Source organism: Lepidochelys kempii, chromosome 15 (genome assembly GCF_965140285.1).
Source record: "Lepidochelys kempii isolate rLepKem1 chromosome 15, rLepKem1.hap1, whole genome shotgun sequence".
Lineage (NCBI taxonomy): Eukaryota > Metazoa > Chordata > Testudines > Cheloniidae > Lepidochelys > Lepidochelys kempii.
Window position 1 is genome coordinate 16875755 of NC_136394.1, and position 24187 is coordinate 16899941.

The 24187-nt window shown below is 42.4% G+C and overlaps 1 protein-coding gene across 11 annotated transcripts in view; it reads right to left on the reverse strand.

The window, feature by feature from the left end:
• Window positions 1-24187, reverse strand: part of ARVCF (ARVCF delta catenin family member) — a 444466-nt gene that overhangs the window by 141601 nt on the left and 278678 nt on the right. For all 11 annotated transcript variants that reach the window (XM_073313188.2, XM_073313190.2, XM_073313197.2 and 8 more), the window contains one exon: window positions 933-1091. In XM_073313188.2, the coding sequence (XP_073169289.1) occupies window positions 933-1091 (159 nt within the window). The remainder of the gene's footprint in view (window positions 1-932; window positions 1092-24187) is intronic.

Here is a 24187-nt window from a genome sequence, read left to right on the forward strand (position 1 = left end):
CATTTCTGCAGCAGCCCGGTGCGGCTGACCTGGGAGCTGCCTGAGCATTCAGGCAGCCCCTGGGCCAGTCGCACGGGCTGCTGCTGGGACAGTCTCAGGCTCCCCCCATCCGCCAGCAGCAGGAGTTTGGGTGAGCGTGGGGTGGGGTGTGTGGGGCGATGCTTACCTGGTGGGGACCTCCCTGGAAGGGAGACAGTAACTCCCCTCCCTCAGCTCCTAGCTCCACGTGCTGCCTCCGCCCATAGCCATTGCCCCCACAGCTCCCAGTGGCCGCGGTTCCCAACCATGGGGAGCTGCAGAACCCGGGCTTGGGGTGGAGCAGCAGCAGCACGTGGAGCTTGGGTCGCCACTTCCCAGGAGCTGGGTATGAAGCCTGTCCCATCCCCACACCACTGCTTCTCCCCCATCCCCCCGGGCTGCACCCCCTCTCCATCACCCACTGTGCCCCCCGGGCCATGCCCCCCCAGCATCTGCAGTGCCCCCAGGGCCGCGCCACCCCCCAAGTTTTAATCACTGGTATTTTTAGTAAAAGTCATGGACAGGTCATGGGCTGTGAATTTTTGTTTCCTGATCATGACCTGTCCATGACTTTTACTAAAAATACCAGTGATTAAAACGTGGCCTTACTCATGTGCAATTGTGATATTTAAAACAACTGGAAACTGGAAAACTATTTTCTGAGGAACAAAGCAATAGGCAGACCCACACTGTTACTAAGGACTGTAAATAGTTTGACACACACACAGAGACGTGATTATTGTACTGCTCTATTCTATATGCCATTAATATTTTTTTTTAAATTCCTGTGTGAGGCTGAAGTTTTACCATTTCTCCCCAATAGACCTCTTATGAAAAAGGAGAGCAAGCCTTACCTTTGAAATAACCCTTCTAATGCCCCTAAATCATACTGAGCACGGTCCAAAAATTCGTACCTTAGTCTCAGTTCTCCTTGTGGTTCCATCTTCTGAAGTCACAATAGACACATGGGAAGTAGGGGTACCCGGGTCTTCCTCAACAGTAACAGTCTCCTCTACCATCTCCTGAGGCTCTTGCATCATTGTTATTGATGTCTGGTTGCTGGGGCTTTGCTCCTAAGAAATAAAAATGGAACATGTTTGTCATTTATATGGTCACTACTTAGAAGGGTTTGTTTGTTGTTTAAAAAACAACAAACATACAAGATGTCAGACGCCTGGAAATATAGATTCAGAAAGGAGGGTTTTACTGACCCAAGAATAACTAGCTGAGGGTAGGCTGGCCTGACTGAATAACCTCAATAAGTGGAGTTCATTTGAAATTGACATCAAGGACTCAGCATTTATTGCCCATTTACAGGAGACCATTTCTTCATATTTACACTTGATTTTCACTTTCCCTGCTATGTTCAATCTAGGATGAGTGGAGTATCTGTGCATAAAAAACACCAAACACAAAAAAACCCCACCATGCTCCACAGTAAACAGGACTATTTCTTTCAAAACATTTAACCTTATTTAGTATTAAAAACTTATTTCCAGCTGATAAAACACACTCTTCAGACCTCAGTAGCCGTGCATAGCAAAGCTATAAATAATTTATCAAGGCCTTCTAGTTACTCAGTATGCTAACACATATCTTCCTTGGTCAAAAGTGATGATAATTAAGGAAATATGGTTAGCTAAAGAATCACTCAACTGAACTGGTGGTAGCAGTAGTGGGAATTTTTCCCTGCTGAATATCCTACAGTATAGACAAGGCCTAACTGGTTACAATCTCAGTTAAAGGTTGTAGTATATACACAACAGTCAACTAGGGTTGCCAGGTGTCTGGTTTGCAATCGGAACGCCCGGTCAAAAAAGGACCCTGGCCGCTCTGGTCAGCACCACTGATAAGGCCATTCAAAGCCTGGTCAGCAGTGCAGCGGGGTTAAGGCAGACTCTCCGTCTGCCCTGGCTCCGCGCAGCTCCCAGAAGCGGCCGTCATTTCTCTCCAGCTCCTATGCGTCGACACGGCCGAGCACTAGATCCCCAGCTCCCATTGGCTGGGAACCGCAGGCAATTAGGAACCGCAGGGGCAGCATCTGCGGGCAGGTGCGGCATATGGACCCACCTAGGAGCCACAGGGACATACTGGCAGCTTCTGAGAGCTGCCTGAGGCAAGTGGCACCCAGAGCCCACACCCCGCACCCTCCCACACCCCAACCCCCTACCCCAGCCCTGAGCCCCCTCCTGTACCAAAACTCCCTCCCAGGGCCCACACCCCCTCCCAACACCCCAACCCCATGTCCCAGCCCAGAGCTCCCTTATGCACCCCAAACCCCTCATCCACAGCCCCATGCCAGAGCCTGGACCCCAACCCCTTCCCCCAAATCCCTCCTGCACTCCAAACCCCTCATCCCAGGCCCAACCCCAGAGCCCGCACCCTGAGCCGGAGCCCTCATCCCCTTCCGCACTCCAACCCCTTGCCCCAGCCCAGTGAAAATGAGCGAGTAAGCGAAGGTGGGGGAGAGCAAGCAACAGAGGGATGGGAGATGAAGTGAGCAGGGGCAGGGCCTCAGAACGGACAAGGCGGAACAAGGGTGTTCGGTTTTCTGCAAATCAAAGTTGGCAACCTTATATAGTCCACTGTTGAACAGAATGAAAATTCTCTAGAAAGGATGGTTCTCTTGAGGAAGGCTACCTGAAGATGATTCTTCTGCCTCCCAAGCAGAAATTTCTGTTACGTTTTTCCTTGTGCAATTTGTGTGCCTCACATAGCAACAGAAATCAGAAGAGATATTCCTAATGGATGAATGAATTTCAGAAGTGTCACAATACATGGACAATGAAACACTGGTTTACAGCTTGAGAAATAAGACTTTTCCAAAATACTTGCAATCCTTGGCTAGGTACAATGATATAACCGTTCCTTTCATTGTACTCCCTAAAGCCAGTGGGCTGTGCACAGGTGTAAGAGTACAGAGCCTACAGCAGAATCGGGGCCTATGCTTACAAAGGTAAGTCTTACTAGATGTAAGAGGAATCTGTGATATTCCTTCTATACTTATTTCAATAATGAAATGTTTAAAAAATAGCAGTGAAGTATTATGCCCTGTGTAGAATCAATTGCAACGCCAACCGATTCTGTTAAGAAATGATTGTGGGGCATTCAAGATCTCTTTTCACTTCATATGAAAATAAAATGATGGGGATGAAACTGTTCCCATGCAGGTGTTGAGTATAAATTATGTTAAGACTTCAATATCCTGCACCTGTGAGCAGTGTCATCACTAGGAAACTACAGTGTATTGTTTTGTAGCATTTTATTTAGGAAATTACATTTCAACCCCATGGTATGCTGGATAGCATCCTAGGTGGTGACATGCCTTCTGTTGAGTCCTGAAGGAGAGACTACTTTCAAATGGACATTGTGCAGATGAACAAGAGCAGAGCTTTAAATTCTCTTGTTAGACTCCACAGGGGAAAAAATATTTCATTTAATCCTCACATGATCTGTAACCGTCTTTGAAACAAGCTGGTTAAGGTACCCTTGTTCAGTTTACTTTATTTACTGCTATATTCTGACATTCCAGAAAATATCTGTTATTGCAATTCGGGCTTATATTTTAACTAGTGAATAGTTTTCATGTCTAAGTACACATTAATATTAACCCGGTCACAGACTTCAGTACAGGTGTTAAACTGGAGGTGGACATCTCAACCAAACAGGAAAGGGGACAAATCATAAAAGGAATATGCACACTGGACCCAATTCACTGGTGGTGTAGGCAGGCCCAACTCCATTTCCCATTGAAATCACAGCACAATTAAGACTGCAAAATTTGTCAGCCTGAATATGGTTAAACCCCACAGGAAATCACTCATTTCAGCAGTTTGCAAGCTTTCATTTCTCTAATCACTACTGCCAATGACTGGTGAAACATGCAAGCATTCTGCAGTTTAAGAGTCATTTTATGTTTTATCACCATAGGCTAAAGGGGAAACTAAGTCCTGTGAAAAAAATCTATTCAGAGTTGCATATTTTCCAGGGAAAACAACAACAACAAAAACCATATGCTTTAATTCCAGCTCCTTATAGTGAAGCCATTTTCTCCAACCAACCTTAAGTGGAGGTTCACCTTAAGTGGAGGTTCTCTACAACCAGAAGGCAGTTTACACATTGTAATGCACTGAAAATTCAGAACCATCCATTATTCTTCTTCACTGTAAAACAGAATTACACAATATCCAAGTCCATTCGACATAATCCATTGTATTCCCTTCCCTGTAATCTTCCCTGCCAACTTTCAGATGGTATCAAATCCCCATACCTTTTAAAGTTGTGGCTTTTGTTCTCATTCTCTCTCACACACACTCACCCACAGCTGCATTTTGAGGCTACTGGATTACCTAGTTTCTCTCCTCCTTCCCTACATTTTTATGAGGCAAACCCTGCTTTGTGACAACAAACTTAGGAAAATTGAAGGAGGCAAAAAGTAGGTTCTTTGTTATATTTTTACTTAAAAATAATAATTAAAAAACTCCCTTTGTATCCAGGCTGCCTGTGGGCAAAGAAAATCTTTAAAGCCTAGCACTTCAACATGCGTGAATGGCAGACTAGAGCACACCGACTTTAAATGAACTTTAAATGAACACTCGTGCTTGTTTTTATCCTGTGGCTGCTTCTAAAATGATGATCCTGAGAGATTTGATATGCATTTGCATTCCTAATGTAGTGTGCTATCAGCTGGAAAAGACTGTCCTGAGCATCGAAAGATTAAAAGTTTGCCTAGTTCAAGGTAGATTTCCCAGTGCAGACAGCTACCCAGGTTGCATATGCATAGATTATCCAGGGACATGCGAGTGAAAAGGTTGGAATGTCATCCAACCTCCTGTTCCCCAAGTTTGACTTCCAGGAGGTTGCTCTTTGATCTCCAAAAGCTTTTAATGTTCTTGACTCAAGTTTTTGGTAAACAATGCAAAAACAAAAAAATGTTTAGTTTCCATTATCATGGTTTGTGCGTCTCAGTCACAGAAATCAGGACTCATTGCTACTTTCAAATTCTTTAAAAGGCATCAGAAATGAATCTCACTCTACATAGCTCCGAAAATATCCCGCACACTCCTTTGCTTTACAGGTTTCTGCATGAAGTCGATGTTTCAAACATTTAACCAGTTCAGCTCAATTATTTAAGGACTTAGTACAAACCTGACTTGACGGACATTTTGATATTTGCTAGTCTGTGCAGATTTGTAAGGGTTCAAATATGGTTCCCTCAACGGCTAGTCTTAGTGGCAGTTCCTATCCTGTCATGCAGCAGGAGATTCCAGTTTGGACCCACATCCCATTCACTCCTTTGCTCACTTTGCAAAGGTACTAACAAGGCAGCCTGCAAGAAGAGGTCGTGCTTGGCGTCAGTCAGCATAGGACTTCTCATTCTGGGGATCATGAATAGTTGTCAGGGGGCTGTGACAACCTTACCCTTTCCATATTGTTAAATGGGGGACAGATCCCAATATGGAAAAGTTGAGATTGAGCCATTGCTTTACAGTGATTAAGCAACAGCGAAGACTGTCTCTGAAGAGGGCTCCTATCCAATCCTCCTCAGTCGGAAAGATGTTCAGGATTCTGACAGTTCCAGCAGGACAGAGATGTTACTCTCTGCCTTGCCTTCCAGAGATCACAACATCTCACTTAACCTTTCAAGAGTGATGGTCAGACTTCAGAAATGTGCGAGCGTTTACATAAAATCATGGCAGGAGTTCTCTTGTGATAAATGAGCATATTTGCAAGGTGTCACCAAGAGAAGTCACCGAGTGTAATGTATGAGGCACGATACAAGCCATCATATCTTTGGTTCGGCCACAAGAAAATCAGAAGTCAACACTACTTTATTAAAAAAAGTAGGTCCCAATCCAATTAGTGAGAAAGTGTATCAATCCTGAAGACTTTTCTCCTTGCTTTTTGTCAGTGGATGAATCACCTCCATTTAGCTGTGCTTAAATCTCCAGCAGTCTCTAAAAACAAGCTATTGTTAAAAAACAAAGGTAAGAGTTTAGTGCAGTTGAAATATCTTCAGACATTTCAGGCAAGAACTGTAAAATAGTAATTCTTGTTTTGTTAAAAGCAGAGTGATCTGCCATACAGAAATATCTGAGGGCCTACTTTGCATTAGATTATTGCAGTCCCTAGAACCATCATCATTTTGAGTCCTAGAGTTATCCTTCTATCGAAGTGACTATTTTATATCTACTTAATAAAAGAATAAGCTCCCCCAGAAGGATCACACATCCTGCATTGAGACAGAAAAGTTGTTTTATTTTCTTCTTTGTTTATGAAACCGTTTAAATTACAGATTACCTCTTCCCACCAAAACAGTCACTCTTCGAAAACATTCAAAGCATGTCCATCTAATAACCGTACTTCCTGCAGTGTCCTTCTGTTTAGTGGATTGCAGTGAAGGCTACATTCAGGGTACTGCTTACTACTACAAGTTACTATTAGATAGCAGGTCTGTAGGTTTCAGCAAGACAGCAAGGCTGTTTACACCAGTGGGACACTTGTCCAAAAAAGCTTAGTGTAGTCAAAGCCAAAATGTGTTGATTACTAGAAACATATTAGAAATCTGGGCATACTTAAATCAGATTATCATTTTCTAACTCAATAAAAAAGGGAATAATTCCTGTTTCCTACCCTTTGTCTGACTTTTCTAATGAAACCCTAATCTTTGCAATGGCTTTATATAATAGACTACTTACATGTGTAAAGTTAAGCGCACAAGTCAGTCTTTGCAGGATCAGATGTTCAAGATCAATCTAATCTTGAATAGATACTTCAGATTAAGGTAGGGAGTGAATTTAAAGAGCAATAGCTATTGCAGAATAACTCCATATGTAGACACGCCCTTACACTGTAAGCTCTTTGGAGCAGGGACTATTATATCTTTACAGTTTCTAGCACAACAGGAATCTACACTTGGTTGGGGCCTGCAGGTCATACTGAATTACTGCTAATAATAAACGGAAACTTTATCTTTTAAGTGCTCATGTTCAGTGTGTTCTGCAGTTAAAGCAACTGTCACTTGATGCGGAGCCCAAGCGAAATTGGGTCTTAGTTAAGGCACTCTATTGTGTGATACAGGAGGTCATCTGACGATCTAGTGGTCACTTGTGCTGTTCAACTGTATGACATGGGCACTCACAGAAGCCACATCCTGAAGTCAGTCAAGTCTTCACAAAAGAAAAATGTTCCCCAAATCAAAAAACAAGCTCAGTTAGCACAAGATACCATAATGAACCAAGCTGTACGCCACAATGCAGTAGCTGGTCTCGGAGCAGTTTCACATTCTCCTTTCCCTTCAGATACAAATATGATAAACAGGTGAATACAGAACGATGCCAAAGGCCTTTAAAAGCCAGTATTAAAAACTGGACTTTTCAACCACCAGAAATAGCGAAAGAAGAATTTTGGAATGGACCAGTGCAATTCATGATCTGAGCTCTCCTCAAGACACCACACCTTTCAGGGAAAGAAAGAAAGAAAGAAAAAAAATCAAACGGAACAAGAAAAGTAGTCGTAATATTCATCCCTGAAGTCCAGCAAAATACACTAGGGCTCTGTTCAGCCATGGGTAACTGCCCATCAACAGGCAAATCTACAATCTCTGCCCAGCAGTCTACAAAGAGAGCTTTTATGCTATTTTAACAATCTGAAGTGTCTCAGTTAATGGAAGACTGGTCAATTGGCCCTCAACTACATCTAATTGACTGGAATGATGGATGAAGCTAAAGGGGAAGCTGACCCACTGAACTTTTCCACAAAGCTAGAAAACGGCAGAAGATTGTAAACAGTGTTTTAAGAATGGAAGTGGGGGAAAAGAGGGATTCCAGAGGCAGTGCCTCCTTCTTAACCTGCTGGATGACCCACGTAATTATAGGCCTGCTGCAAAGTTGTTTTTGGAGGAGAGAACAAAAAAACCTGAACCCAAGGCAATAACAAAAATACCCTATTCATTGCGCTCCACCTCAGTATTTTTCTCTCCCACTCTCCCCCCTTTTCTCCATTAGCTGAAGGCTAGTGTGCTGCACAGCTCCACCACGCAAGCTGGCCCTCTGGATCAGAAAGGGCAATTTGTCACTTTCACAAGAAAGAGGTCTCGGTTCTTTATCATCTTGTCTTGCCACAGCAAGGATTTTTTCAGATCATTTTGGTGCTAACTGAATATGCTGAGGCTTTAAATCCCAGCCATCTTCAAAGTAGGTAATGTTAATCACCCCACTACATTAAAAGTAATGCTCAATAACTATGATGAATGATAGGTGCCCGGTGACCTTCAGAACACTGTAATTTCAGATAGCCTTTAAAACCGGGAAAGAGACGCATAGAGCATGTACTGGAGCAAATGACCTAAACCATCCCAAATCTGTTTTGATGAGCACTCAGTTTAGACTTTGAATGTTGCATTGGGAACAAAATGAAACCGCTATAAAGTAGGTATGATTGTAGTTCAAATCCCACTAAGGCTCAAAGAGAAACTGAAGCTGGTGTATTTACACAGGAAGATCAGACACTGAATTGAAAGAAAAGAAATGAACAGAGGAGCCTTTCCCTTTGCAACGTTGATACAGAGAGTCAACTTACTCTGCCAAAAGAACATGAATCTTCTGACCTCTACAGGAAGCAGTACTGGGAGAGGCATTAAAACACATGTTCCGAGTAGTGCAAAGAACAAGGTGTGTCTTTGGGTACGTCTACACAACACACAGATCAACCTGCAGCAGCAAGTTTCAGAGCCTGGGTCAAGTGACTTGGGCTCATGCTGGGGGGCTCAAATTAGCAGTGTAGACTCATTTAGGGTTGGGCTGGAGCCCAAGCTCAGACTCTCCCCACTCACCAGGTTTTTTGAAGCCTGAGCTCCAGACCAAGACAACACTTCTATTTTGAGCTCCAAGTCAGTTGACTCAGGCTGTGAGACTTGTTGCAGCGGGGGCTGGGTTTATTTTTTTGCTTAGACAAAACCTTTACAAGAATAAGTAATTACTGTTCAAAACAAAACTTGGCACTCTATTGCACCTTCCACCCACAGAGCTCAAAGGGATTTTCAGACAATGAATTTAGTTCAACATTCCTGAAAGGGAAGAAATGAGGCAGATGTGATCCTTACTGTACTGATGGGGAAACAAAGGCATATCATGCTTTAGTAACTTGCCCAAGGTCAGAAGTTTGTGACAGACCTCAGAATTGAACCTGGGTATCCTGACTCACACTCCAGTGCCTTAGTCACAAGACCATCTTTTCTCCTAAATGGTCCATCAGCTCAGCTTCAGGAACTAGACTCAATAAGAGCGTTTTTTTCCAAACACCATTTTTTTATTAAAACAAAACCAAAACCAAAAACAAAAAAACCCCACAACATAAGGCAGATTGCATTCTGGGTATATCATACTTCTCTTGAAATGCAGCTTATGTTGCTATAGCTTAGTATTTAAATCAGGAAAATCTGTCGTCCACGAGATCATATTAAATGAATGGGAAAACTCTGTATCTTACTGTGATTGCACAGATAATGATCTTTTTCCTTTCCACTACTGTAGACCTGTAATTTGCTAGCCAAGTGCTATGAGCAAGCCACGGGCTAAATGAATACTACAGCGAGATTTACTAAAAAAAAAAAAATAAAAAAAAATCAGTAGCTAAACACACTACGAATATTTGACTAAACAAACAGCAGTTGTGTACTGAGCTCAACGTGACCCAGGCTCGTACTTGCAGTCTTCCTAGGGTCTTCAGATGAGCTAGCAGAAGCTAAACCGATGGAGAGTTTTCCTGGGACAAGGTTACGTCACGGATCACTATCTTCCAGCAGAATTTTCTTCTTCTCTACCTGCTGCTTATTTAATGGTGGCACACAGGTTTGTTTGTGCAGGAGGTCAGACTAGACGATCGTAATGGTCCCTTCTGACCTTAAAGTTTATGATTCTACATGTCCTGGTGACTTATATCAAAATCAGAACAAAATTCAGTGCAGTCTCCCCCTACCCGCACTCTTGCCCATGGATGACGTTTGAACTACATAATGAACTAGGTCAAGCAAAAACCCCAAACCCTTCCAAACGGAACAGTAAAAATAAGTGGATCACTGATGAAAGGCTGTTCTACAGCCTAAATTCGAAGAGTGGCATTTCTTAAATAAATCATTTCTTATTCTGGGGAGTACAAAGTGATTGATGATGAATCTCATCATCACCCATCCCATAAAGAAGGAACTGGCCAACATTTCCCACTATTAAGCACCAAAGCAGGTTTGCTTGGAATTAAGAAACCAAGTCAGCATCAGTCCAAATAACTCCTCAGAAGATGATCCATGTTAAAAAAAGAAAAGCAGCTATTTTCTGAACTGAACATAGCAGAGAATGTGTGATCAGCTTCTTAACACAGTATTATATATCCCCAGAGAGTAAAAATGTGACAGCAGGAAAGTAACTTCATGGGAGATCTTTGGATGACTACAAGTCCAGTTGAAAGCCAAGAGACACAAGCAAGCCAGCAAAGCCAGGGGCTGCTTCTTTTACTGTAAACTTTCTAAAAGAAAGAAAAAAAAAAAGAAAAAGAAAAAAAGATTCCAGCAGAAAGTCCATTTTACAAGTGAAATGGGAGTTACTGCATTATTGTAACAACCCAACAGACTTGACTGACAATTTTTCATTTTCTTCCTTTGAGGCCATTTTATCCTGCTTACTTTCATCCACCTTGAAATATATAGTAAAGGGGTTATCTTGCAACCCTTACTTATGCCAGCAGACAGTCTTTAGACACACAGGAGAGACTGCTTGAGAAAGTACAGGTGGTTCATATAAGGAAAAGGTTGCAACACTGGACCCCAAACTAGTAACATGGACTGACAACAAAAGAGGAGGCTGAGAAGGGGGAAAAAAATGAACACTCATTTAGAGCCAAATCACAATGTGGAGGGGGGAAAACGGTAACTGAGGCACCAACAGATGCAAAGAGAATAAATTATTTAATTACGTATACACCTATGCTAAGAGCCCGAGTAACAAACAAGAGGAATTGTAATTGCCCATTTATGAACATAAGTTTGACCTGGGGAAGTAAGCTCCTCGTCCACCCGGGGAAGTAAGCTCCCCGCAGCCTAGCCAGAACTAGCAGCTGAGCCCAGCACCGGGTAGGAGCTGCCAGTCAGGGCGTGTCCAGTCCTGGGTGGTGCTGGGGAGGGCCAGGTGTGTGGGGGGGGTGAGGCTTAGTGGGGTGGGGGTTCAGGTGCAGAGGGCTTAGTGGCAGCTTCTGGCTGTGGAGGCATGAGGCTCAGTGGGGGCATCTAGGTATGGGGGGTCTTAATGCATGGGGCTTGGGCAGATTAGGGCTGGTCAGACCCAGCCCTAGATGGATTTGACCCAGCACCAGCCAGGGCGTCCCAAGCCCCACCCTTCCCCACTGATTTACCTCTCCTCCGGCTGCTCCAGGAGCCCAAAACAAATGTGCCCATGTGCTGCTGGGGAAGGGCACAAGACTGCTCTTGTAGCTTCCCTTGGCTTCCCCGTCAGAAAGTCATATTTCTGCAGGGAAGCAAAGAAAACTGCAGCTGACATGAATTCTGCGGGCACACAGTAGCACTGGAGTAAGTTATGGAGTAAACTGCTTGGCTGCCATTACCATTAATCCATGGCTAATTCCATGGGTACTGCACAGATAACGTACCCAAGACCATACATCAAGCAGAGTTCACTTTATTTGATTTTGAGCTGTTAGACTGCTGCTCTGTTCTTAAAATAGAATGGCACTTTTTGATTCATTCTGGAGTCCCTACTGAATGTATATAAATTATCACAGTTCAGGGCAACTGCACCCATTTTCCCCCTCCGTGGTCCACCAAAGATTTCCAGTGAGAGATTTTAAAGCTTCACAACTCCCTGGATTACACTGCGGTATCTCTAGCAAGACAGCCAGCCTAAAAAGGTCAGCACCTGTGCTTTGCTTTCTCCCCAAGTGCTATGGACAGCGTATTGCCAGCAGTTACAAGTTAGCACACAGCTCTTTCTAAACAAGCACATTTATTCCTCGGGTAAAAACACTGAGAACAAACATTCCTATACCTAAACTAACAGCTAACTAGAGAAAAGGAGTACTTGTGGCACCTTAGAGACTAACCAATTTATTTGAGCATGAGCTTTCGTGAGCTACAGCTCACTTCATCAGATGTTTACCGTGGAAACTGCAGCAGACTTTATATACACACAGAAATCATGAAACAATACCTCCTCCCACCCCACTGTCCTGCTGGTAATAGCTTATCTAAAGTGATCAACAGGTGGGCCATTTCCAGCACAAATCCAGGTTTTCTCACCCTCCACCCCCCCACACAAATTCACTCTCCTGCTGGTGCTAGCCCATCCAAAGTGACAACTCTTAACATAATCAAGTCGGGCTATTTCCTGCATAGATCAAGGTTTTCTCACATCCCCCCCGCCCCCATACACACACAAACTCACTCTCCTGCTGGTAATAGCTCATCTAAACTGACCATTCTCCAGGTTTAAATCCAAGTTAAACCAGAGCATCGGGGGGGGGGGTAGGAAAAAACAAGAGGAAACAGGCTACCTTGCATAATGACTTAGCCACTCCCAGTCTCTATTTAAGCCTAAATTAATAGTATCCAATTTGCAAATGAATTCCAATTCAGCAGTTTCTCGCTGGAGTCTGGATTTGAAGTTTTTTTGTTTTAAGATAGCGACCTTCATGTCTGTGATTGCGTGACCAGAGAGATTGAAGTGTTCTCCGACTGGTTTATGAATGTTATAATTCTTGACATCTGATTTGTGTCCATTTATTCTTTTACGTAGAGACTGTCCAGTTTGACCAATGTACATGGCAGAGGGGCATTGCTGGCACATGATGGCATAGATCACATTGGTGGATGTGCAGGTGAACGAGCCTCTGATAGTGTGGCTGATGTTATTAGGCCCTGTGATGGTGTCCCCTGAATAGATATGTGGGCACAATTGGCAACGGGCTTTGTTGCAAGGATAAGTTCCTGGGTTAGTGGTTCTGTTGTGTATGTGGTTGTTGGTGAGTATTTGCTTCAGGTTGCGGGGCTGTCTGTAGGCAAGGACTGGCCTGTCTCCCAAGACTTGTGAGAGTGTTGGGTCATCCTTTAGGATAGGTTGTAGATCCTTAATAATGCGTTGGAGGGGTTTTAGTTGGGGGCTGAAGGTGACGGCTAGTGGCGTTCTGTTATTTTCTTTGTTAGGCCTGTCCTGTAGTAGGTAACTTCTGGGAACTCTTCTGGCTCTATCAATCTGTTTCTTTACTTCTGCAGGTGGGTATTGTAGTTGTAAGAAAGCTTGACAGAGATCTTGTAGGTGTTTGTCTCTGTCTGAGGGGTTGGAGCAAATGCGGTTGTATCGCAGAGCTTGGCTGTAGACGATGGATCGTGTGGTGTGGTCAGGGTGAAAGCTGGAGGCATGAAGGTAGGAATAGCGGTCAGTAGGACCTTCATGCCTCCAGCTTTCACCCTGACCACACCACACGATCCATCGTCTACAGCCAAGCTCTGCGATACAACCGCATTTGCTCCAACCCCTCAGACAGAGACAAACACCTACAAGATCTCTGTCAAGCTTTCTTACAACTACAATACCCACCTGCAGAAGTAAAGAAACAGATTGATAGAGCCAGAAGAGTTCCCAGAAGTTACCTACTACAGGACAGGCCTAACAAAGAAAATAACAGAACGCCACTAGCCGTCACCTTCAGCCCCCAACTAAAACCCCTCCAACGCATTATTAAGGATCTACAACCTATCCTAAAGGATGACCCAACACTCTCACAAGTCTTGGGAGACAGGCCAGTCCTTGCCTACAGACAGCCCCGCAACCTGAAGCAAATACTCACCAACAACCACATACACAACAGAACCACTAACCCAGGAACTTATCCTTGCAACAAAGCCCGTTGCCAATTGTGCCCACATATCTATTCAGGGGACACCATCACAGGGCCTAATAACATCAGCCACACTATCAGAGGCTCGTTCACCTGCACATCCACCAATGTGATCTATGCCATCATGTGCCAGCAATGCCCCTCTGCCATGTACATTGGTCAAACTGGACAGTCTCTACGTAAAAGAATAAATGGACACAAATCAGATGTCAAGAATTATAACATTCATAAACCAGTCGGAGAACACTTCAATCTCTCTGGTCACGCAATCACAGACATGAAGGTCGCTATCTTAAAACAAAAAAACTTCAAATCCAGACTCCAGCGAGAAACTGCTGAATTGGAATTCATTTGCAAATTGGATACTATTAATTTAGGCTTAAATAGAGACTGGGAGTGGCTAAGTCATTATGCAAGGTAGCCTGTTTCCTCTTGTTTTTTCCTACCCCCCCCCCCGATGCTCTGGTTTAACTTGGATTTAAACCTGGAGAATGGTCAGTTTAGATGAGCTATTACCAGCAGGAGAGTGAGTTTGTGTGTGTATGGGGGCGGGGGGGATGTGAGAAAACCTTGATCTATGCAGGAAATAGCCCGACTTGATTATGTTAAGAGTTGTCACTTTGGATGGGCTAGCACCAGCAGGAGAGTGAATTTGTGTGGGGGGGTGGAGGGTGAGAAAACCTGGATTTGTGCTGGAAATGGCCCACCTGTTGATCACTTTAGATAAGCTATTACCAGCAGGACAGTGGGGTGGGAGGAGGTATTGTTTCATGATTTCTGTGTGTATATAAAGTCTGCTGCAGTTTCCACGGTAAACATCTGATGAAGTGAGCTGTAGCTCACGAAAGCTCATGCTCAAATAAATTGGTTAGTCTCTAAGGTGCCACAAGTACTCCTTTTCTTTTTGCGAATACAGACTAACACGGCTGTTCCTCTGAAAGCTAACTAGAGGTCACCCATCAGTCCTATGGGGCCCCAGTAGGTGAAAGTCTTTCCAATCCTTCTGCCAGGTTTGGGGCCTCCCTTGTACTGGAGGGCCTGTCCATTTGCTGGATCAGAAAGGAAGCCATGAGTCATTTTAAACTCAGGCTATTTATCCGTTTTTTGTCGGTTGACCGCTAGAGAATCAAGTTTGAAGCATACATGCATGGAAGCCTCTCCAGGTGGTGGTTCTCCTCTAGCGGTGTTACAACCTGAATGAATTTACCTGATCTTGCCCCCCCCCCACACGTTTTAGTTCCTGGAGAAGCTACGGTTACCCTGCCCCATGCAATTACACACAGTATCTTGCCCACAATGATACATAAACTTAATAATACAGTAACATCTCCCAAAGATACTGTAGGAAATTGACATATCTAGCACATAACTTCTGCTAAAATGCTACTGAACCAAGATTCAACTCCACTGATCTCAAGCCAAGCTTTCATTCTTAATGAGATTCCTCACAACTGGAGACATCTTTAAAACTGTATGGTGGAGCACCAGTGGGGTGAAATGAGGACAGACATTCAAATCTAAATTACTATTTCCTCGCTATAGTGGAAGACATGCAAATGGAACATGAGGTTACAGACTTCACCAACAAGGCATTAGAACAAAATATTTCTCTCATGTTTATTTTTTGTAGGAAGCTCCCTTCCTTTATAAAAGGGGAGTCATTCCATCCATCATGCTGATCAGGAACCCAAACAACAACAGGAGTTGCACAAATATAGCAATCATGCTATTATCTTCTGTCAGTTCCTTGTTATTTTTGGCAGCAGCTACAAAAGGCTTCCCAATTCTTATTCACAGAAGGGATCTAGACACATTCTGTTTGACCCACACATCAATGGCATTCAATGAGACAAGGCCAAGTGGCCATGGAGTCATTAGAAAGAACTAGCAGATCAGTGCTCCCAACAAAACCTCACTCTAGTCCTGTTAAATAAGGCAGCTGGCCTTAGGTTTGTCAGAACAGAAGAAAACAAAACAAGCTTGAGCGTCTGCCATGTGTTTTTGTTTTCACTAATTCACTAACATTCTTACACTGAGCCCATGGCTGGCATCCGTAATAACGTTACTGATTTATACCATCTACTAAAGCCACTGCTTTTTATTTTGTTTTTAATATGGGACAAGTAATCAAAGCAGAACAGCAATACAGTTCTGCAGTCCAGCTTGCTAAATCAGACAGACAGTGGGAAAACCATCAACAGCAGCAATTATGGGAATACGAGGGAGAGGCCAGAAGAGAATAGGGGTCAGATGAGAAACATGAAAGAATGTGGAGGAGTCAACACTGGGGGCGGGGAAGATGGGGACGGCGCATGAGAGAACGAAGATGTGGAGATCGAATACAAGAAGAAAACTGAATGGAAAAAAAAAGTGGTAGAAAAAAAAGAGTGGGAGGTAAAAAGGGGGGAAATGAATACATCCTTAAAACTTCAATTTTTTCCTTATTTGTTAGTGTTCCTTTTGTTATTTTACTTCATACAATCTTGGCCAAACTGCACTACCAATAGCTTTTCTCCCCCAAGGTCTCCAAACAATTCAGGTGTTATTCTTTGCTTTCCATATGCTTTGCCTATGTTATTTTTGTGTTTCCAATCATTCACTAGGAGTGAATCATGTACTGGTGTCCCCAGAGAAGGAAGAGATTAATCACAAGAACCTTGGACACAAGCCCTGCTTTCAACTTCACGCAACCACTGAGAACAAGCAGAAAAACAAAGAATAAATGGGCATCTATCAACAAATCAATATCTGCCTTTTTGTCAGTTAGCACCCAAGAAAAGGCAAACAGCCATTTCAGTAAGACGTAACCAGATACGTAAATGATGAATTCAAGATTTCAAATAGTTAAGTCGAGTGGCAAACTAGGAAATTAAAAGGTAGTATAAAACAAAATTGTCTTACTCATTGTAAGAGAGAGAGGTGTTTTTGACAGAGATTGAGGTTTGTATGATTTCCAGTCTTTTTGTTTGAAAATGCATTAAAATGGCACAATGCCCTGTTTATACTTTTATTTTAAGTTTGTGTACAGGCACAAAGCATGTATACATGAACGGTGAAACTTGTCTATCTTGTCATGCCACAAAAGTATTACTGAATTGCACTGAAGAGTGTGTGCCCATGCAGATCTGAAAACGGGAAAAAGAAAAAACATTCTGCTCCTGCACTGGTAGCCAATGATGTCTCAGAAGGGGTTGTGGGCATCTTCCCACTAGGCTCAGGAAGTCAGTACCTAGCCTCGTGCTACCACGATCTCTCCAAACCACATCACATCTTTTCATGACTGCTGGTTTTCCCTCTCAAAATCCACTCTGTTCTCTTGATCCAGATTCATAAAAACAATTAACATGATTCTTCTAGAAGGGGAGGTGACTGAATGCAGCTGTAATGCCCCATACAACTGTGCAAGTAACTCTCTAAGGAAAGGAAGGAAACTGTCCTTTAATCCAGAGATTTCCAACCTTTTTCAGAATAAGACCTCTGCTGTACCACCCCACTAGGCTTGTAGCACCTCAAGCTCCATGGTAGCCTACAGCACAAAAACACAAAGCTTAATTAGGAAAGATAGCAATGACACTCAAATCTGCACACAAGATAGTCATCATCATCAACAACAGAGGGAGAGGCTGGCCTACCTATGTTTGAGAGCTATCTGCTTTAACCAACACTCACTCTTAGCTGAAATGTTGTTCCTAAGGAGAGGAGAAAAGGGTAAGAAAAGCAGAAATAAAAAAATACCAGGGAGGCATGCATGTTGCAGCTTCTGTAGGCTGGGGACATTACATCCACAAGTGGCTACTTGCACCCCTCCATTCCCCCTGCCACAGCTTCCTGTGAGCTAGCCTCCCATGCCCCTCTATTTCAGGGATTCCCTGCAACTCCTCCCAACCCATTCCCCATGCCAGGGGTCATACTTCCACCATGTTACCTCTGACAAGCCAGGAGCTCTGTGTTTCACCTGTTGTCCGTTCTCCCCTCCCCCTCATACCTTTGCCCTGTTATGCCAGGGACTCTGTGTGCTCCCCTCCCACACTACCCCCTTCCACATGGTCTCCCAGCATAATTGGGTCTCTGTATGCCTCCCATTCTCTCCCCCTCACCCCCAACGCCAGAGTCCTCTGTGTTTCCTCCATACCACTGCTTCCCCCATTATGCATCTCCGCTTCTACATTAACCCACTCAATACCCCACCTTCCGGGTTCCTGTTTTCCTCACCTCCACTCCCCACCCTCCATTCCTTTGTGGGTACCAGGTTTGCTCCCCCACTTCCAACCACCCCACTCCCCCTGCCCCTTCCAGATCCTTTATTCCTCCATCCCTATGGCCCCTACTGCCCCCCCACTCCATTTCTGGGTCCCCATTTCTTCCACCACTCTGTTGTTCCTGCTCCCCACAAGCCCTCCCTGTAAGGGTCTATTATTTCTCTTACGGACAATATCCCCATGAAAAAAGTTGAGCTCCTGCCTCTGATGTCTAGGCAGGAGAAGCAAAAAAGATTCCCCTGCCTGATGCACCAGGCATTCTGGGAGCACTGATTTATTTATTTATTTATTTGGTGAGTCAGACTTTTCTATTATTCCGATTTACACCAAAAATCAATAGGCTTATGCCCATCAATGCCTAGAACATCCCTGGAAATTTTGAAACTGATACAATGCAGTGGTCTGCCATCGAGTTGAAAGTTAGACCTCACTATCCCTAGCCAAAATCCTCCCTTCAAAATACTTGGTTCCTTTTTAAAAAAAGTACAGTATGTTTTTTTTTTTTTTTTTTTTAAATCACCAGATGATCCAACTTTCAGCACACAGAGTGGGAACACATGCAATAAGAATGTTTTCTCTCATTGCAGAGCTGCTCCTATAAGCAGCTCACTGAAGGAATTGCCAATGCAAATACAAGGCATTCAGCCACAACCTATACTTTGGAAAGCTACAGCAATTTCACCAGATTTGAGAGTCTCCTGATCTAAACATGAAACAGAATTCCACAGAGACAGCTCAGTCAGCTTGGATGAGAGAGAGATCAACTAGTGAAGAATAAATTTCCAAAGTCAAGATATAATCAAAAGTCAACATGCTGAAGGAAAACATTCTATTAATACATTTTTGTATTAAAGCAGAGACAAATAATGGAGCCTTCTTCAATGAAACCATTTCAAACATAAAAGCCTGTTAAAAGAAATGGGTTGCACAAAGTTACAGCACCAGTCTGTATTATGTATAACTACACCTATCTGATCAAGTGACGAACAAGTCACTCCACTCCAGCTAATGCCCTTTTATGCAAAATAGATGGAGTTTGCATCCACACACATGGAAAACCCAGCCTCCCTCATTTAATTCAACTTTCTCTGTGAACAATGATTCACATACTTCAGGTTTCAGAGTAGCAGCTGTGTTAGTCTGTATTTGCAAAAAGAAAGGGAGTACTTGTGGCACCTTAGAGACTAACCAATTTATTTGAGCATAAGCTTTCGTGAGCTACAGCTCACTTCGTCGGACGCTGAGCTGTAGCTCACGAAAGCTTATGCTCAAATAAATTGGTTAGTCTCAAAGGTGCCACAAGTCCTCCTTTTCTTTTCACATACTTCAGTATTTATAGTTTCCCCGTGTTTATCAATTGCCCAAGAGCAGAAATCAAATTACTTTATTCAGAAAAAGTCTAAAAGTTGCCCATCAATAAATTAGTTTGCAGAAAACTGGCAAAGTATTTATTTGCCAAGAGCAAGGAGCATTACAAAGCATAGAGCTCCATTTGGTAAATTAAAGGAAATCCTCCGGGTAATCAGATCATTCAATTCTGATTGTAAACCACAATATTGTAACAGATAGTTGGTATACTCTTATAGCAGTGTTTTGGAACTGAGGAATACCAGATAACCTGTTCTATGACCCTACTGGTAGAAGATGTTACAGCCGTTCTTAATCCTGGCTTTTTAAATCTTGTCGACATAATTCATTGTGCTTTTGGATCCATAATATCTTGCAAAGCTCTGCAGTTTGCTGGTTTATAAGCCTGCCCTGCCTATTCACTGGGTGAAAAGATTTTTGCTGACTTCATGTATCATTTCAGTTGCAATGATCAGGGACTAATAATTTTCACTGCTAAGGAGTTCAGCTGAAAATACAAAGTAGAAAAAGTATGTATGCATCTGAAAGAAATAGGAGACATTTTGATAGCATGAATATATTACATTGACTATTGAAGATACTTGTAAAGGTATATATTCTACTAATGAAAACTGGGGAACTTTAAAGAACAGAAATAGAGGTATATACATATACAGCACTAAAAAAAAAAAAAAGATAAAATACTGCATGACAGTTTGTGAGTCTGAAATCACTGATTCAGCCATGTTCATGCCACCTCATTATTTACTATTCACAAACATCTATTTTGTTTTCACAACTATTTGGGAGAGCTGTTCTCTCAAACAAATACTCATTCACACAAACATATATTTGTGCGTGAATAAAAATATTCATTACTCATTATTCTAGTTTGAAAAGTCTCAGTCAAACAATCAAGGAGCAGAAACAATATCATGTGACCCAGACGACCAATCACGCTTTAGAAAATAAATAATCTAAACAAACAGTCGGTTAATAATCAATAAGCTACAAATTGTTTGTCCAAACTATTACACAAATAGTTAGTACTAACACTTGCAGAAATCCATTTCAGTTTGCAAACTATTTGCAAACAGAAAAAGGGCTGCGTTCATAATAAGATTGTTTCTTAAGGAAGAAGTAAATTAGCACATCTGTATTAATAAAGGATCTTTATGATGTCAGCTTCTCTCTAGGAATTTTCAGAATTCCTAGAGCATATGAGCATATGCAATGGACACACTGAAGACACATTTCATTATTTCCAACATGCATATAATGAAGTCCAATTACATACATTTCAACTTTCATCTTTTGGAAGATTTGCCTTGTTTTCATTTCTTAAATTTAAAGATTCCATTCTAAGCATGTAATTGAAGAACAAGAGGTTTAGTCTCAAATACAATGCTGCACATTCTTCTAAGTTTTTTGTTTTGTTTTTTTTTTTAAAAAAAAAGCAATAAAAAAGAGGGAGCTGCACATCAGATGTACTTCCAGATGGGTATTGCAGGGGACATATACTAAGTTCATGAAGACCTCTCTCCTGTTCTCCACGCACACAGCCAAGCTCTAATCATTAAAAGCTGACACATAGTTAAAGAATATTTTAAAATCACAAGCAGAATTTAAGAAACCCTGGAGGGATAAATTAAACATTCCTGACCTTACCCTGTAAGTCAGGGAAACTTCCAATGTTCTTCAGGTGAGGCAAGGACAGAATCCATCTTGAATTATTAAAGACAACCAAAAGTCACTAGCTGTCTTTTGCTGATTTTGTAAGTTCCCTGGTTTTATTTAATTCAGTGTGAACTTTGCTAGCATTAGGATTGCAGGGTCAGCCCTTCCGTATATTACTTATTCTGAAGTGTCCTTTTTGGACATAAGCAGGAATATTTTATTATGTGGCAAATTTCCGGCACTACTTTGATGGGTCTCGCACTCTCTCTTCTTGGGGAGGGTTCAGGGCACTGTTTCTCGCCCCTGAACTGGGGTATTAACTGCCCCACTAGTGTCCTAGAGGAGGGGAGTGGAGAGGGAGGGACCCGGGCCCGCCCTCTACTCCGGGTCCCAGCCCAGGGGCCCTAGGGACAGCGGTAAACCGCTTGAACTAATGGTTCCTTCCTCTAGACTACTACCCTCTCCTGCTTTTCAACTTGTGGGGCTTCCTGCCCTCCCTCTGCACAAACCAGGTGTCCCTTTACCTAGGGTCTTGGTCTTCTTAGCCCACCGCAGCACTTCTCCAAACTCTCCTCTGCTTCCCTCCAAACTGCTCTCTGCTCCAACACCAATCCACTCTGCTTCAACTCCTGCCCTTGTCTGATTGAAGCAGGGGGGTTTTATCAGGTGACTAGCTTCAGGTGCTCTAATTAATTTATTGCAAACTTTCTTCCCTCTACAGGGAATAAGGCTCCCTTCTAACACTCTCCTGCTGCCCTCTGGCCATGCTGTATCACAATTATTATTAATATTACAGGTGATCCTGTAACACAGGCTATCTGCATTATAATATTTGATTCATATCTTTAAACTAATCAGGAAATATAATCAAACATCAGTTCAAGTTCATATACTTTAGTTTAGTTGGATTTTATAGGTAAATAAATATCCAGAACAAAGCACTGATGAATTACTCTGAGAACATTTGCTGTATCTCAGCAGCCGAACTGTAACAGACTGTGATTATTTCTTTTCTTTCTTAAAGCATTAACCTGCAGTTTCGGATATTCAGCAAATTAAGATGGTCAGGCACAAAACAGCTTTTATAGCCATTTGCATCTGGTTATTACTGAGAAGATCTGCAGAAAAACCAATTAGCTGTCAGAAACAGGTGCAGCAGATTAAGATCTTTACTGTCAACCACCGAACTAGAGCTCAAGTGTTACTTTAATATTCTCTCTTTATCAGCAGCATATACATTGATTTGCCATCATTGTTTCCATGCTGTGAGATGATAGAAATTAAATTAAATTTTTTAATCCATCCTTATAACTCCTTACAACTCCATGGGGTCTACTTTTTATCCAGCCTGCAACACTTGCATCATCAATGCACTATCAAATATATTGCAAACACAGATGCTCGATACTCATAAGGAGGCGGATGTTGCTATCCTATCCTGAAACTAGGTTCCTTTTCTTTAAGTACACAAAATGCATATATTCAAAAACTTGCCAATCACAATTTACTGTATACAGTAAATAAAAATCTGAGTCCTAGAGAAACTCCTAAAACTATCAAGAAAGAGGAAGCTTCTTTCTTTCAAGAAGAAAGCAGGTAGCAAAAGTTAACAAATGATGTATTTAGTATACAGAAAAATATACACTACCTGTGAGCCAAGTATGAGGTGAGGCCTAAAAGGTTTTCCCTCAGAGCAAATGTATTTGTTAATTGATCTACTGAATTAATTGCCATGCTGCCAGATGTGCCAGGGTCTGGCCCCTATTTAAGAGGCTCATGAAGGCACTAAATTCAATCCAAAAACCTATCAGCTCGGTTTTCCATTTTTGCTAAGTACAAAGCATTCCTTCTATATTTAACAGAAAATTAAAAGAAATCAAGACAAACCAGATTAAAATGACCTATGCTCTTCCTTCAGATACAAGTACAGCCTCTGTTGGGAAGGGAGGGCATTTTTAGGATGTAAGACAGAAGAGACTGATCTGGATCCATCCTCTTCTATGAGTCAAAATAGAGAGCTCCTTTCCAAATACTTACCTTTAGACTCCTTATAAAAATCTATTTGTAGCAGCTGTTCCTACCGCTATCCAATTAAGCTTTAAACCAATGTATCCTCTCACTCCCACTCCCTTTCATCAGCATGCAGTGTAGGAGGAATATTTTTGGATTCTTACAGTGCACCTGGCACTAGCATATATGGTGACATCATTTTCCAACGCTATTGGTTTCATTCAGAGAGAGTCTTTTTTCATCACATATTTTAATAATGTCAGCTGGCAGGTTCTGTGACTTTTCATTTACTGATGTAGGAGTTTTCCTTCATCGATCTGTTTATATCAGCACAGGCTGTGGGAGCACAGGGCACAGAAATTGTCTTATAACGGCCCTTGTGTAAACACTGCACTAGCTCAAGAAGTGTATATTCGCACCCATATGCACAAGTTCTTCTCTAGAATAAAGTTCAGATCACAGGCTTCTGTCTTAAACCATCTCAGCCTCCTGTATGTGACTATGTATTAGACAGAGCAGCTAACATCACTTTGATAGTGAACACCATACTGTCACAAGATCTCTAGTGCAAGACCGTAGATGTTAATTTAGTCTAACCCTCTAATTTCAGCTTTCCTTCACCTGGGCAGCATCCACTTAGCCCAATTCAGAAACATGACAAACAACAACTATAATTACCACACCCAGTGGTGGACTCAAGTTGCAGTGTCTAGAGCTCAGTAGTAGCCACACACCAGACAAAGCTGGCCTCCCTGTCTTCTTTTCAGATGTATTTTTAAAGTCAATATTTCTGGGATAGAAATTTCATCGTAGCTAAATAAGCATATCACATTTCAAGGTTTGACTACCACATTGTCACTATAATAATATACTGTTGAAAGCAAGCTGTCCAGGCAGAGACCAGATGTTAGACCACTGCTTAGACAAATAATTGTATCGGCATGTCCAGGAGTCTCATAAGTATAGCTATACAA